The sequence below is a fragment of the Oryzias melastigma genome, linkage group LG9 (genome assembly GCF_002922805.2).
Source record: "Oryzias melastigma strain HK-1 linkage group LG9, ASM292280v2, whole genome shotgun sequence".
Lineage (NCBI taxonomy): Eukaryota > Metazoa > Chordata > Actinopteri > Beloniformes > Adrianichthyidae > Oryzias > Oryzias melastigma.
In genome coordinates this window covers 16,333,642-16,350,630 of record NC_050520.1, presented here as the reverse complement: position 1 = coordinate 16,350,630, position 16,989 = coordinate 16,333,642, and the positions used below count along the sequence as shown (strand labels likewise).

General features: G+C 39.7%; 1 protein-coding gene across 4 annotated transcripts in view; it reads left to right on the top strand.

The window, feature by feature from the left end:
* The window catches only part of abca2 (ATP-binding cassette, sub-family A (ABC1), member 2), a 75,019-nt gene that overhangs the window by 8,868 nt on the left and 49,162 nt on the right, over window positions 1-16,989 (top strand). For 2 of the 4 annotated variants that reach the window (XM_024294317.2, XM_024294319.2), the window contains exons 2-7: window positions 5,154-5,247; window positions 6,703-6,705; window positions 12,134-12,245; window positions 12,859-13,022; window positions 14,423-14,544; window positions 16,233-16,346. In XM_024294317.2, the coding sequence (XP_024150085.1) occupies window positions 5,154-5,247; window positions 6,703-6,705; window positions 12,134-12,245; window positions 12,859-13,022; window positions 14,423-14,544; window positions 16,233-16,346 (609 nt within the window). The remainder of the gene's footprint in view (window positions 1-5,153; window positions 5,248-6,702; window positions 6,706-12,133; window positions 12,246-12,858; window positions 13,023-14,422; window positions 14,545-16,232; window positions 16,347-16,989) is intronic. The other 2 variants (XM_024294318.2, XM_024294320.2) reach the window with 1 other exon arrangement.

The following is a 16,989-nucleotide window of genomic DNA, read 5'->3' as shown; positions in this document are numbered from 1 at the left end:
GATCAAACAGGAGAACATTTGTGAGACACAGAAGAACTGATAAAATCCTGGAACGGGACCCGGCACCATCTGTCCAGCATGGTGGGGGTAACACGATGGTCTGGGGTTGCTTTAGTGCTGGCAAGGTAGGAGATTTGTTCAGGGTAAAGTGGACTTTAAATAAGGTAGACAATCTCTCCATTTTGCAGCACCATGCTAAACCCTGTGGACAGCGCTTGACTGGAGCAAGTTTCATCCCACAACAGGATGATGACCAAACGCTCATGGAGCTATTTTGGGGCCACAAATATTTGAAACTTAAATAAAACAATTTTGAAAAAAAATTGGTGTTTGGTCTAAAAAATGTAAAATGTCCCAAACTTTTTGCTATTCTAAAAAATAAACTTAATTATTTTCAGCTTCAAATGTTTCGTTTTTTAGGTTTCAAAACTCAAAATTTCAATTTCAAACTTTTTTTCAGTTTCAAATCTTTTTTCACCTTTAACTTTTTTTTTGTTTTTGAATCTGAAAATTTCGGTTTCAAATCTTTTGGCCCTGTTGTGGCGCGTTGGGGCGGGGCTAACACAAGGGACCAATCAAAATGGATGAGGGTGGTAACTTCAGTCCTGGTGCGTTCACTGACTCTGAGAACTGTAATAATTACGATCATAAAATGTCTGTTTAGTCTTTAATATCATAGTCTGAAGTTGAACCAAGACAGCTGTAAAAAGCAGTTTTATCGCTTACAAACCACGCCTCCAAAACTCTGTTCTAGCCTGTGTTTTCAGCTATCAGCTTCAGCATCTTCAGCTATCAATTTCAGCATCTTCAGCTGCCTAAATCAGCTTACAGCATTCACACTAGCATTATTACAGGTAATGCTGTATATCTAGTTCATCCATCCATCCATCTTCTTGACCGCTTCTTCCCTTTCGGGGTCGCGGGGGTGCTGGAGCCTATCCCAGCTACTGATGGGCGAAGGCGGGGTTCACCCTGGACAGGTCTCCAGTCTGTCTCAGGGCCTCAATCACACACACATCCACTCTCACATCCACACCTAGGGGCAATTTAGAGTCACCAATTAACCTATGAAGCATGTTTTTGGACGGTGGGAGGAAGCCGGAGTCCCCGGTGAAAACCCACGCATGCACGGGGAGAACATGCAAACTCCACACAGAAAGGTCCCAGCCGGGATTTGAACCGGGGCCTTCTCGCTGTGAGGCGAGAGCGCTAACCACTGGACCACCGTGCAGCCCATATCTAGTTCATATTTATGTTAAAAACTTATAGTTTTAAAGTTTTAAAAATGTAGTTTTAGAGTGTTCAATAAATGTTTATCCTGTTCGGCCCGCGACCTAAGGTGTGTTTTAGATTTTGGGCCCTTGTGAGTTTGACACTCCTGGAGTAGAAGATGATACTCAGATAACTGAGGACTTTGGGACAGCAGGTCGTCTTCTATCCGTTTACAGAGTGTTGTTGAAAACCAAGATGTTTAGCTCTGGTTGGTGTAATGAAACCACCTCCATCAGTGTTTTGCGCTGCTGAGCTGACGGTCACATGACTGTGCTCACACCTGAGGGTGTGAAAATCCTTTTAGCAAAACCCCTGAGGTGGAAGTTACTGTGAGTGACAGCTGGGTTTAGCTGTATTGATATAGTTGTAGTCATGACACTTTGACATATTTAAATATATATATATATATATATATATATATATATATATATATGTGTGTGTTTTTCTGATGATGGATTCACTGAATTTTCTACAATGGAACTCTGAACTCTGGTTTGATCTATAGATCAAACCAGAGTTCAGGTGAGTTTTCACACCTGCCCTAATTAGAGGGCTGTCAGAGGAATTCCTTTCTGGATCCAATCAGGACCAAGCCAGATGCTGTTGAAGCACCTCAGAGAGGCAGCAGCGTGAGGATCTTGCCTAAAGACCCGCGCTGGATTAGGGTCCTTGCAGGCCCTGGGAGACAAACCCAGGTTTCCTGCATGACAGTCCTAAACCAACTGAGCCATCCAGCCGCTCAAAGGTTGAATTTACTTTCACATGTGGTCCACATGTGAAAGGACACCGTCCAAACCAACAACCAATTGCTCATCAGTTCTGGGATGTGTTGGAGAAGTGTTTATCAATCAGAAGAAGACCTTTAGTCAAAAGCCAACCCTGAACTGAGACGAAGGTCGCGACACTGCAGAATAAATCAAGGTTCTGTGTTATTCGCGGTGGTCTCAGTCACGACTTTAATTCTTTTCCATGTCTGACATGTTTACTGTTAAGCACTCCATTGGGCCACATAGTTCACATATAATTTAATAAATTGTTTTTTTCCTAAAGAAAGCAGTAAAAACAGCTTTGGGCAGCAGAGCTGGTGAGACGCTGCAAATACGACCTCTAAGATGGAAATCAGAAAATGGAGGAACTACAAGATCAGCTCTCTGGAAGCACACACACAGATACACACATGAACAAACCCACACAAACATTGTTGTTTTGTTATTTAGAAGAGCTTCTGTCTCAAACACAGATCAATGGAAACATTTGAAAGATCAACAGTCCTTCAGTGTTTTCAAGACTCATAGAAACAGAACGACTCTTTTTCTTTATGTTATGCTTTTATTACCCTCTAAAAACAAGCACATACCATTGGGTTTTTTGTGTTCTCACAAAAACTGACTATTTCTTTCACAAACTGTTACCATGGAAACATGAAGTTGGCTGCAAAGACTTTTTCATTTAGCCTGTAAAACCTTTTCCTGAGGAACAGCTGATGGAGCTCACACTCCATCCTGCTTTAGTTCATCTGCAGATCCTAAAATGTCCAACCGTCCAGATCTGGTTTACATGCACCAAAAAATCAAAACCTGCAGTCAGAGGTTCCGGCTTGAAAGAATCCACTGTGTTGCCATGGTGACCCCCCCAGGTTTGCAAAATAAAGACACCATCCTGAAAAAATAAATGAAAAATATATAAAATATATAACAATATATAAAATAAAAACAAATGTGATTTATCACTACAAAACCTGGAACAGATACTGCTCTAAAATGAGCGTCTTTGTCCTTTAACCCAGGTGAGTGTGCACCTGTACTTGAACGTATCATTAGTCTAAGCGTCCCAGCATCACTGACTCTGCAATTCAGACCATCTAACTTTCAGAGAATTCCTGCTGCCCACAATCCAGACTTTGCTTAGTAAAGGTTTTTCTGTGCAATTCATTCCTGGAAAAGTGTGTGTGTTGTTCAGTTCTTATCCTGACACTTGAGTGTGTTTGAGAAGAGAGGGCTTGTCATGCGTCTCTGTGCTCTCTTGTCTCGGCCTAAAAGGCCTAATTGTTTTGTCCTGACCTTCACATTCATCAGCTGTGTGTGCAGGCGTGCGTGTATAAGACAGACACACAGACACTGTGGTTCTGTGAGTATAAATCAACAAGGAAGCATTATTGTTTTTCTGACAGCCATCTGCGATCTCGTCATCACGCTGCGTTTGGTTGCTGTTCCTGAAGCTCTGGGTGCTGAACTCATGTCTGTCCCACTGAAGCATCAAGGTTAAGGAAAACAGAGGAACACTGTGATTGAAGGACAGGAAGCTGACTTTTATTTTACACAGATTGAACATTTCAAATTAGTATAAAGCAGGATGCGTCAAACTCAATCGCTTTGTAGGCTAAAAGAAAAGTGTAAGAATTGCAGCCTAAGCATAAACATTTATGGTTTTCCAGACATTCCACACATAACCAAATTCTAAATAATTCATTTATATAATCTTTATAGGAAAAATAATACCAAAATATTTTAAAAAATAGACATTAAGCATTACTTGTGATAATGCTAGTGTGTGTGCTGTTAGCTGAATGTAGCGGCTGAAGATTCTAGAAGTAATAGCTGAAGAAGCTGAAGTTGATAGCTGAAAACGCTGAAGCTAAATTAGACAAAACAGCTAGCATATAGCCAAACTATAAGCTAATACCAAATTAGCCTAAAAAAAGGGAAAACAATGCTAAATAGGCCAAAATAGTTAGCATATAGTTTAAATATTGGCTAAACTCCAAAATAGCCTAAAAAACCTGAGAAAAAGCCAAAATTAGCCAAAACAGCTAGCATGTAGCTTAAACATTAGCTATATGCCAAAATTAGCCAAAAACTGGTAAAATGTCTAATTTAGCCAAAACAGCTAGCGTAATGCTAAAATATTTGCTAAAGTCCAAATTAGCCTAAAACACTTAAAAAAGCTTAAACTAGCCAAAACAGCTAGCATGTAGCTGAAATATTAGCTAAATGCCAAATTAGTCTATACTATATTATTTTGTATTTTTACTGCTGTACGGACGCTGGTACTTGAATTTCCCTGAGGACCTCCAAAGGGATTAATAAAGTATTTTCTACTCTATTCTATTCTATTCTATTCTATTCTATTCTATTCTATTCTATTCTATTCTATACAACTGGTCAAATGTGTAATTTAGCCAAAACAGCTAGCATAAAGCTAGCATGAAGAGAGCTGAATATTTTAATGCTACCGTAAGTATTGGATGAAACTCACACCAAAAATCCAGTGATGCTGATTTGACCACAGAAATGTGAACGGCGGCTCATTTGACTGCAGTCAATGTGAAGATACCATCTTCTCTTCTCCAGAACCTGAACTAGACACTAGGAACAGATGAGGGTTTAGTGCATGTGCAGCAGAGCTGTTGATGGAAAGAAGATCATTCATTCAAACAGAGTCTGTCCAAGACAGTTTGATTGATTTAAAAGGAGAAATAATGACACACAGACATGTTAAAAACTCAAAAACAGGATTTTCATCAGAGGGAGACTTTTATGGAAACAGCCAGAATATCAAAAAGCGACAAGTTGGGGAATACCAGAGAGATCAAAAAGGGGTCCTTGACCAGACGTCAACATGTGACGACCTGGGAGTGAGAATATGTTGAATCTGAAGCCGCATTTGAAGCACTGGGACCTAATGTCTTTCAACCTCACCTTCAGGGGCAGTTCTGGAAAACTAGAAATGATTTTCTTCATAGGAGAAATGAGAGTGGTGGAAAGACAAAGATCTGCATCTTTTATGTTCCATGAAGTGACCTGAGAACTGCTGTGGTTGGGTTCCCCTAAAGGCTCCAGCTAAGACTTTGTTTTTCTGTTTCTCCCTGTTTTCTTCTCCAGTGGGTTCTGGCCTTCGAGATCTTCATCCCTCTTGTTCTCTTTTTTATCCTGCTGGGTCTCAGGCAGAAGAAACCAGCGATTCCTGTCAAAGAAGGTATGAAGCCAATATCGATTACAGATACGGACGTGTATTTTGTATGCTTTAACCCTTTAATTACCAATTACCAACTCAAGGCCTCGAGGGCCAGAATCCTGCCTTATCTGCTTATCTGCTGCTGATTACCTGGAGGTTAGCTGGAAAACATGCAGGACACCGGCCCTCGAGGCCTGCATTTGGACACTCCTGTTTCAACTCTTTAACACCGGAGCTCCAGTGTTGATGTTCTTTAATTTTACTGGAATGTTTTAATTGTTTACAGGATCACTGTAATTCTAGCAGGAGAAAGGAGAAAAGCGGCTCATGCTGCTTTTCTCCTTTCTCCTGCTAGAATTACAGTGATCGTGTTAACGGTTTAAAAGTTTTTGTATGTTAAAGATTTTGTGTTTAAGCATCACAGATGATGCCTCAGGTGTTAAAGGGTTGAATGATGAGTTTGTAGCTCCAGTCTCATCATGGCAGCTGGAGCTCAATAGTGCAGAACATCAAGTTATTATAAAGGATGTTGTTATTATCCAGATATTACACTTTTTCAGTACAGATCAACATGCAACAGAAAGCTTGTAGTAGTGATCCATGAAGCTCGTCTGGACTGCTTATTAATAGTGAAAAACACTCAGGAAAATGTCAAACTGTGTGCTGATGGATGATCAGGAAACCGGTTGAGTCATTAGTACTCTCTTCAAATGAGTCATTTATTCATGTTATGATCAGGCGTTACGCTAGGTTCACACATAGACATAATATATAATTAGACGCAGCATCTCTGACGTCACCCATAGACTTCCACAGTCCCTGAAATGAAGCCTGATTCATTCACTTTTGCTGCCTTGCAGCAGTTTTTTTGTCTGTAACTTTGACTTCACACTCAGGAACAGAATCAAGGATCTATCACTCTAAATGCTGCGCTCTCAAATCACCCTGACATTTATCAAACAGTCCTAGAGATCGAGACAAATGCCTCTTTTTCCCAAATGTCACGAAGATCTCTGAAAGTGTTGTTAACCTCCAGTAATCTCTGCATTTTTACATCATTATTTATGTGACAAAACCAGGCATGCTATGAAGTGCTGACTGATGAAATGTAAAAGTAACAGGGTTCTGGTCTTTGAGTGTTTGCTACAGTGGCTTAAATGGATCTAAGACAGTTGGTGAAGAACGGAGCAGGCGGAAGGCTGAGCAGACCTGAACTGAGCATGCTCAGAGCGCCGCGACTCACAGAGACCTCGTCATTGTGTTTATATGTGTATGATCTGTCCTCCACCATGTTTGCCTGCAGTTCACTTTTACTTTTGTATTGCACTGTCCTTAGTTTTAGGCAGCACTCTGCTTGCTGTAGTAAACTGTTCATTTTGTCCTGTTTTTGCTTTTTTTGTGTCTCATTTCTTTCTCTGCCTGTGATTCTTTGGTTCCTGTGCATGATGCATGTTCCCAACACTGTGGATGGACCAGTGTGTAAGTGTCTGAAAATGAAGCTTCTTCTTTTTTTAACATGTTTCACTATCCACGGGTCTGCAGGCTTCAGTCACTCAGCACCATCAAACCTCTTACTGGCTCATAAAGCATAATGTCTGAACGTGGAAGATATGAGGGTGGATGTATTCATCCATGACCACACGAACAGCAAACTAGCTTAGGCTTGGCTGATCAGGTTTTTGTCCAGATGCATCATCATCATCATCGCTGTAGCATAATGATATTACAAATGACTTACAAATTCATTTCTCTTAAAAAAAAAACAGTTTATTAGAATAGAATGACCACAGCGTCTTTTGTGGACCCCTCCCTGTCTTCTTCTGACTCCTGACGGGTGATTGCAGGGTGGTCCTCCAGACGGTGAACCATTCAGAGTCTGGAAGAGGTCACAACCTCTTCTGCAGACACACCGAAGGTTTCAGCCTTTAGTTTATGCACTCAAGTTCTCAAACTTGCTTGACAGCTGAGGCGTCATCTGTGGTGCTTAAACACAAAATATTTAACTCACTGTAACTTTGAAACACGATCAACGTAATTCCAGCAGGAGAAAGGAGAAGAAGAAAAGCAGCTTCTCTTCTTCTTCTCCTTTCTCCTTCTGGAATTACGTTGATCGTGTTAATGATTAAAAAATTGCAGTAAATCACATGTGTCAAAGTCAAGGCCCGCGGGCCTGATCCGGCCCTCCAGGTAATTCTATCCGGCCCTCCAGATCATTTTATTTTATTGTTATTAATGACCCAATGTTATCTTGCGCTCATATATGTTTATGGAGAGTAAAATATTGAAAGTTATTTAGGTTTAAGTGGATTTTTTTCTGGAATAATATTCCTGCCTTTTATTATTCATAATTATGTTAAAAAGTTGCAGTTTTAAAGTTTTAAAGGGTTCGGGTTAGCTTTAAAAATTGGTATTCTGCAGCTTTTTGGACTATTTTGGCATTTACTAAGATTTTTTACGCTATTTTTAGCCAATATTTCAGCTGCATGCTATCTATCCATCCATCCATCTTCTTGACCGCTTCTTCCCTTTCGGGGTCGCGGCTGCATGCTATCTATTTTGGCTAATTTAGGCTTTTTTAAAGTTTTTTAGGTTGTTTGGAGTTTAGCTAATTTTTCAGCTTCATGCTAGTTGTTTTGGCTAAATATTTATCTTGATCGTCCCGCGACCTGAGGTGTGTTTTGGATTTTGGCCCCTTGTGTGATTGAGTTTGACACCCCTGCAGTAAATCAAAGAACATAAACACTGGAGCTCCGGTGTTAAAGAATTAAACAAGCACATTTGAGCAGCCTCTTGATGTTAATCTTTGAATTTTAAAAAGGATATTTTCTCTCAAAAAGAGTCCTGACTGCAGTAAACCTTATTCATGTCTAATTTGATCAGTCGTCCAAAAAAAGGTTAAACTGAATGACTGAAGTCTGCCCCCCTCCTCCCTGTAACCGTGTGTGTACGCTGGTTAAACCTGAACACTAATCTTCCTCTGGGTGGGTGCTGCTGACACGCCTGCTGTGGTGACTGATCCTCCTCATAGCCACAACTCTCCGTGCGTGTGAAACAACAGCTCCTCTGGTGGTGTTTGGCTCAGGTCTAATGTCAGTGAAACACCATTGATTCTCTGGAATGAAGATGAGGTCTGCCTGTGGCGTACTGGAGAACTGTCCGGGATGAGCCCGGCCGTCACCCTCAGTAGACTCCAGCATCCCCGCAGCCCAAACAGGAGTAAACTGGTTTAGAAAAAAAGATGGATGAGCGTCAGTTCTAAGTCTGTTTCCGTCGTGGAACACTTGATTATACCAACAGGGAGAAGAAAGGTTTGATGTCCAAGCAGAGGAATACAGAGCAGCCCTGTTGAAGACCTTTTTCTGCTAAGTCTAGTTAGTACAGTTTACATTTATGCGTCTAAACCAGGGGTCTGCAACCTGCTCTGGAGCCGCTCTTTTACCCCTCCATGTGACTCCTCGGTTAAAATAAAATGCTTAAAAAAATTGTAAAAAAGACATTTTAAAGGAAAAAGTAATTAGTAAAATTAAAAAAAAAGTAAATAAACTTAACAGATGAAGGACGACATAAACCATTCAACAAGGATCCTAACAACAGTGCTGAAGTTCTCCTTCAATCCTTTGTAGTGTATCAACGTCATACTGACACACTTGGACTTCATTTTGAGCTATATTTATCACAGAAAATCAATTTATTGTCAGTAACCAGAATTAAAGCTACGATAAATTATAATCCTCTGGATTATAAAGCAGATTTTCTATTTTTGACCAAATTCAAGGTCACTGATTTAGTTTTTGGTTGTTATATTTATGAATTTGTGGCTGAAATGCTCCAGAAACAGTAAAACAAAGAGTTTTTTAAATAATTGATGAGTTTACACTTCCTACTGTATTTGCTGCATTGACAGGATCCTATGGTGTAGGACAGAGGTCTGCAACCTTCAGCTCTGAAAGAGCCATTCTAGTTTATCTCTCACTGACTACAACCCAGTAGGAGTCACTAAGTCTTTCTTCATCCTTTAAAAAAAACAAGGCAGGGATTTGTATTTATGCTATAATTTTGCATTTGTAAAACCCAAAAATTAAATATAAAAATAGCCCTTTTTTAAACTTTTGACCAAAGTTTCTTTTCAAAATAAAAGACACCCTGTCACATAAGATCATCTCAATGCAGTAAAAGTAGTAGTATGTGTAATGTCAGCACTGATTAAATAAAAACAGTTAATTTCACTGTTGTCGGTGCATCTCTGCCAGAAATTTAAATCTAACAAACTAAAATTAAATCAAGCTAATTAAGTGACCCCTGACTTATTTTTTGAAATTCCTTAATGTTTTCATAAAATAGAAATTTCGCCTAATAATCCGGTGCACCTTAATACTGGTTGTGCTTACTGACGTCCATTTTTTTTTTGTAGTACAGGACGCACAAAAACGTGTTAAAATGTTGAAGTTCGACTTGTGATACGTACTGTCCTTCAACTGATTGTTAATGAATTAATTTGCTTTTACTACGATCCCACTTCTTACTTCATAGTTACTTTTTAACATTTTTAACTTTTTGATTTTTCTCTAACCATAGAGCCACAATGGACGGGTCAAAGAGCCACATGTGGCTCCGGAGCTGCAGGCTGCAGACCCCTGGTGGAGGATGTATTTTATTTTGAAAGGAGGTCATGCAAAGCTCTGTCAAAAGATATAAACTATTCCATATTTTTTTTAAAAAGACTATTTTCTCTTCATCTTTATGTTTTATTTATATAAAAAAATCACAATAGTTCATTTGAATGTATCATGTCAATAGCAGAAACATAATTCTAAATCAGAATCTTATTTTGCTAAAGGATAAGTGAAGACTCTGTGGCTACTACTGGGTTTTGGTTGGAGAGAATTCGACTCCAATGGCTCTTAAAGTGTTGAAGGTTGCAGATCCTAGTCTAAACAAACCGCACAACTCCTGGACCAGCATCGTTTGGATAGAATGATCTGGAGATGTTTTAAAGTCCAGCTCCACATTTGAGAAAACCCAACAAGATATTCTGCAGAAACTCTTCCTCCAGCTGGTAAACAGAGCCATCCTGATCTGACTCCCCAGTACTGAGGGCGTTCCACAAAAGTAATATCCTACATATGACAAATGTTAGAGGCAGGCAAAAAAACAACACAAGTTAAAAAAATGTGTACTTTTTGTTAAAAATGTGTTAAAACTTAAGACCCTCAGGTCCTTTTTAAGGCGTTTTTCCTTTTTCTTGACCAAAACAGAATAGAAAGAGGATGTTTTGGAGTGCACTTCACGTCATTCTTGTTAAGATCGTAGTTGGTGGTGTAGTCATGTTAACCCTTTAACACCTGAGACATCGTCAGTGACGCTTGAACACAAAATCTTTAACATACTGCAATCTTTTTATAGTTAACGCGATAATTCCAGTAGATTGTGAAGGAGAAAAGCGGCTCAACTTTTCTCCTTCACAATATACTGGAATTATCGTGTTAACAATTAAAAGTTACAGTAAATCAAAGAACAAAAACACTGGAGCTCTGGTGTTAAAGAGTTAAAATGCATTCTACAGAGTCAATTTATTTTACAGCTGTAAATATTTTTCCGACTGGTTTAACAAAGCACACAAAGAAGTAGACTATCATTCTTCTGTGTTCACAGATGCTGTTATGCATCCGACGTGTCATGTCCTCTCAAACTGGATAACATGCATGATTCATGAAAGTGTGAGCTGCAGGACAGTAGAGAGGGGTTTCAGCATCAGCAGCAGGGTTACCATGGAAACATGGGCTTGTTGTCTGGATGGAATATTTGAGTTTTGCTCTCCTCTGGTTTGAAGTTTGAACTCCAGATGTGTAGGAACGAGAAGATTCACACACAGGCCTAACATGAGGGAGCCTCTGTTGACATGTACTGACTCTCTTCACATCACCCGACTGGAATTATCCTCTTAATTCAGAATCTGTCCTTTCAGCTCTGTTTGACAAACCTGCTCTTCCTTCTTTTCTCTAAATCATGTGTCAAAGTCAAGGCCCGGGGGCCGGATCCGGCCCTCAGGGTAATTCTATCCGGGCCTCCAGATCCTTTTATTTGATTGTTATTATTGACCCGATGTTATATTGTGCTTATTTCTAACTTGTATAATTTTGACAAAATATGTTTTTATGGAGAGTAAAATATTGAAAGTTATTTAAGGTTTAAGTTGATTTATTCTGGAATAATATTCCTGCCTTTTTATTATTCATAATTATGTTAAAAAGTTACAGTTTTAAAGTTTTAAAAATTGTCATTCTGCTTTTTAGACTATTTTGACATTTACTAAGATTTTTTAGGCTGTTTTGGAGTTTAGCTTATATTTCAACTACAAGCTAGCTGTTTTGGAGTTATTCTCATATTAATATGTTAGCTGTTTTGGCTAATTTTGGCTTTTCTATTTTTTTAGGATATTATGAAGTTTAGCTATTTTTTCAGCTACATGCTAGCGGTTTTGGCTAACCTAAGTTTTTTAGGCAAGTTTGGCATTTTCCTAATATTTTAGGTAGCTATCAGCTTGAGCGTTTTCAACTATTAGCTTCAGTGATTTTAGCTAGCATCTTCATCGGTCAAATTCAGCTTACAGCATTCACACTAGTATTATCACAGGTAATGATATATTTCTAGTTCATAATTATGTTAAAAAGTTCCAAAAATGTAGTTTTACAATGTTAATAAATGTTAATCGTGTTCGGCCCGCGACCTGAGGTGTTTTGGATTTTGGCCCCCTGTGTGATTGAGTTTGACACTCTTGCTCTCAAACCTATTTGCATCCCTTCAATTCTCTGTTCCTCTTCTCATCCATGTCATCTTACAAACTGTGTGTGTGGCCTTCTTCTCTTTTTTTCTTCCTCCTTCCCCTTTTTTCCTTCCTCATCCCCAGCTTTCTACAGCGCTGCCCCACTTACCTCGGCTGGCATCATTCCCATCATGCAGTCACTGTGCCCGGACGGACAACGAGATGAATTTGGCTTTCTACAGTACAAGAACTCCACGTGAGTACAGTGTGGGACCCTTCTTGTTTGTTTCAATCGCTTTTCACTCCAATATCCCATTTTTAGACCAAAAAAGGCTCAGAGTCATGTGACTGTTTGATGGAGGCGCAGTTCCTACAAAAATCACAGCAGTCACGTCATCTAAGTTCAAAGTGGTGACTGTTCTTCCCTGAATCCCTGAGATCTTCTTCTCAGACTGTTTGGCGTTAGACAAACGATCAGAATACAGCGGGACAGAAAAGTATTTACCAATTCCTATGAAAAAGTCTGGTCTATAATGTTCATCATTGAAACACTTCAACTCTGAGAGACATAATTTAAAAAAAGAAATCAATGAAATCCCTTTGCTTGATTTTTAAAGAATGTATCTGCATAAGGGAGTAGAAAAAGTATTTATCTCCTACAAATAAAGAAGAATTCTGCCCCTCACAGACCTTACTACTTCTTTAAAGACTAGTAAGGTCGGTTACGTTGTGTTACGGGCTTAATGTGTTGTGTTGTGAGCCTTCAGGGCCACCGTATCCACTGACTCCCTCCCTGTGGGTGGTACTAATTCTCATCTGTAGAAAGTTGTTTTTCATTGCTCATAAATACTTCAATGTTCTTCTGTTAGTGTGACGCAGCTGCTGGAACGGCTCAGGGAAGTGGTTGAACAGAATCGGCTCTTCACATCGGACCGACCTGGTTTGGGTCAAGACCTGGAGAACTTACAGCAACACCTGGAGGGCCTCAGCTCCACCCCTTTACCACCTGACTATAACTTTACCAGGAGCCCAGGTCTGACGGGCAGCCGTGACACTCCACTGAAAGGACCTGTTAGTGCATGACAGGACAGCGCCACTTTAACCCTTTAACACCGCAGCTCCAGTGTTTGTGTTCTTTGGTCTACTGTAACTTTTCAACCATTAGCACGATCATTCCAGTAGATTCTGAGGGAGAAAAGTGGTTTGTTGAGCTTGTCGAGAATCTACTGGAATGATCGTGTTAGTACGTTAAAAATTTTGTGTTTAAGCGTCACCTCAGGTGTTAAAGGGTAAAGTCAGAGGTCCCCAAACTATGGCCCAGATCAGGACCGCCTCCACATTTGTCCCGGCCCCCCACACACTACCACAAACACAGATCCAGACCCACATAGAACGTGACTTTTTATTCCAGCCTTCTGCAGTCTGAACTATGATGGAGAGGATAGAATATTTGTTGGTTTAATAGTGATTCACTTTTTCTTTATTTCTTTATTATTGTTTTTCTTCCATATATTTCTTTAGACGTCCATAACTCTTCAGTTCTTTCAGCTATTAAAATATTCAGCTTTTTTTCCTGCTAGCTTTTTCGACTGTTTTTGATTTACTAAAGATTTTTAGCTATTTTGGAGTTTAGCTGATATTTTAGCCACGAGCTGTTTTGGCTAATTTGGGTTTTTTTCATTTTTTTTAGGCTAATTTTGAGCTTAGCTAATATTTTAGCTTTATGCTAGCTGTTTTAGCATAAATTTCATATTTTACCAAGTTATTTTTAGGAAAATTTGGCATTTAGCCTATATTTCAGCCACATGCTAGCTGTTTTGGCTAAATTACACATTTTACCAGATTTTTAGGCTAATTTATTATTTCGCTAATGTTTTAGCTATCAGCTTAACGGTTTTTAACTATTACCTTCAACCATTTTAGCTATGCACTTCAGCTATCAGCTTCAGCGTTTTTAGTTATCCATTTCAGCATCTTCAGGTATCAGCATTAGCATTTTTAGCGGCATTCACACTAGCATTATCACAGGTAATGCTATATATCTAGTTTTTAAAATGTTTTTTATTTTTTTTCTATGAAGAATATAGAAATTAATTGTTTAAAATTTGGCTCTGTGTGGCTTTCTGGAAAACCGTAAATGTTTACATTTAGGCTGTGATTGCTGCACTTTTTCTGCTAGCCTACAAACCAAACCGACCCCGGCCCCCCCATCAGAGAAGAAAACAGTTATGTGGCCCTCACGAGAAAAAGTTTGGGGACCCGTGGGCTTAAAGGAAGCATTGGTCAGACAGTTGAAGCTTCACTAAAGTGAAGCAGCAGTAGGCTACGCTAACATGTTAGCAAACTGTCATGCAAGAATGCAAAGAAACTCAAAGCTTGCGGGTTTAGAGGATCTGATTTGAGGTTCATCTGTGCTTGGCTTTGTTTTCCCAGACTTCACCTTGGCCAGTGTTTTGAAGAACCAGACACTTTTCCAGCAGTTCCTGGTCAAGAACCTTTCTCTGTCCAGCTCCACAGCCAATGTGCTGCTGAACTCCACTGTCAGCCTCATGGAGGTGAGACGTCGCCGCTCCTCTCACAGGAACTTTACATGCAGCAGACTGGTTCCGATTAAGATTGGTGTCCTTTTTTCCTTTGAACCTTTTGGTCTTTCTTCTAAATGCACCTTTAGATTGTGTTCAGAGTGGACACATTTGGTCTGAACCAGAGACCGTTTCACCTGATAATGGGGAACAAAGTTTCAGTTTGAAACAAGTCCAGGTCCGGAACCATTCTCAGAACCATCTTTCAAGGTGGTCTTGGTTTGTTTCCAATCCGACTGAACTTCGGTTCTCTCTCGGATTCCTCAGTCTGAATACGATCCCTTTGAGACAGAAACGGCCACCGTAACCGGTGGTCACGTGATGCAAACACGTTAGGAATGAGGGGATTGGTGAGCCGTGGAGAAATGGAAAACATTAATTGTCGTGTTAGCAAAAAGGAAGTAACTGGTCCAAGTGATTACATGTTAGAGCGTTACACTAAAAACCACTAAAACCACTTAATACTGCACTGGAAAAAATGCCCTTCTCAAAACATGTAAAAAAATATCAAAAACAAGACATGTTTCACTTGTTTTAAGTAAAAATATCTGCCAATGGAACTAGCACATTTTGACTAGGTAAGATTTCCCTAAAAAATTACTTATTTGAAGGTGAACTGGTCTTATAAAGTTAAATGTAAAAGTGCACAAATACTGATATTCAAATAAGACCACAATAAATAGCTTTTCTGTGTCTTGTAACGTGCGGGGGGGGGCTGCTGTGACGAAATCCTAAAAGCTCTTTTCTCTTAAAAACAAAGCCATAACACCACAACGATGAGATGCAACCATTGACTGTATATAAAATAACTGGACAGAGCAAGCCCCCCTCCTTCCGTGTTCCATATAGGAAGTACCACTGGGTTCCAAAAAGGCCAAAGTCCCATTGACTTCCATTGAGAAACAGACAGTTATTTCTCAGTCATTTTATATGTCAGAATAATCATTCTTCCTCTGCTGCTTTCTGATTAACTTCTTTTTTCTAATCCTAATTTTTTTTAAAGATTTTTTCCAGTATCACAAGTTACTAGAGTTATAAATTGACCAATCAGATGGCTCAATAAGCGTTTGTGGGTCTGACGTAGAACGTCTGGGGGGTTTGATTGACAGATGACGGGTAGCCAATGGGAGCAGACTTCATCAATGGGTCCGTGAAGACCTTTTAACACCTACTTTACAATTCAACAATGTACCAATCATTGTCCTACTGTTGTTTTCCTCAATGGAATGTACCGATGCAGCAGTTTAAAACAACAAGAGGAGCATGCTGTCGACATGTTTAGATGAGGATTTACTCTGTAGAAATAGATTTTACTCTGAGGTTATGTGCTTTGGACTTTTTTGTTTAACGTTCGTTTTTCTTTATGAAGAATCATATTCTGTTTTTTCCTCCACCAGAACTCGAGGGCTGTGTTCTTTGAAATGCATACAATTGTTCTCCCACCATGAAACCACAATGTTCGGCCCCAACAATGGTGGCACATTTCCAGAGCATCCTCAGAGCTTTGGGATGCAGAGATGAGATATGAAATGAGGAGAAAGTCCTGCAGAAGTTCATAGCATCGATCCTTCTCAGTGTTCTGTGTGGAGGACAGTTTGTGTCCTCGATGACCTCACCACAGATCATTGTCTTTAACTCTTGGTGGTCTTCGTGTCCTGCAGGTGTACAACCTGATCTTTGGTGAATTTCTCCGAGATGCTGGCGGAGCTCAGCGCAGGGCTGACGGCGGGAAGGACTCCAGGCAAAAGCCTGAAGGCCCCGTTCATGAGATGAAAGTGAGTTATGAGCACCCTTCTGTCAGTTTACCCCGCTCACCAGAACCATCTAACTAAATGAACTAAATGAAAAGAGGTGGAAAACACTGCCCCCACCCCCTCCACCCAGACCTCAAGCCTCTGCTGCAAACAAACAGTTGTTTGAGCCAGACACAGTAGTGTTAGCTCCTGTGTTAGCTTCTGTGTTAGCTCCTGCACAAACATCCATCAGTGAGAGTTTTTATTGAGGCCTAAATGATCCAGTCTGGTAACAGAACCACACAGAACCCTCATGTGGACCGAACCTGTTTAGCTGCAGACAACACCTTACAGCACATGTGTCAAAGTCACGGCCTGCGGGCCGGATCTGGCCCTCCAGATCATTTTATTTTATTGTTATTAATGACCCGATGTTATCTCATTTCTAACTTGTATAATTTTGTCAGAATATATTTTCATGAAGAGTAAAATATTTAAAGTTATTTAAGGTTTAAGTTGATTTATTCTGGAATAATATTCCTGCCTTTTTATTATTCATAATTATGTTAAAAAGTTACGGTTTTAAAGTTTTAAAAATTGCATTCTGCTAGCTTTTTGGACTGTGTTGGAATTTACTAAGATTTACTTTGGCTGTTATGGAGTTTAACTAATATTTCAGGTACAT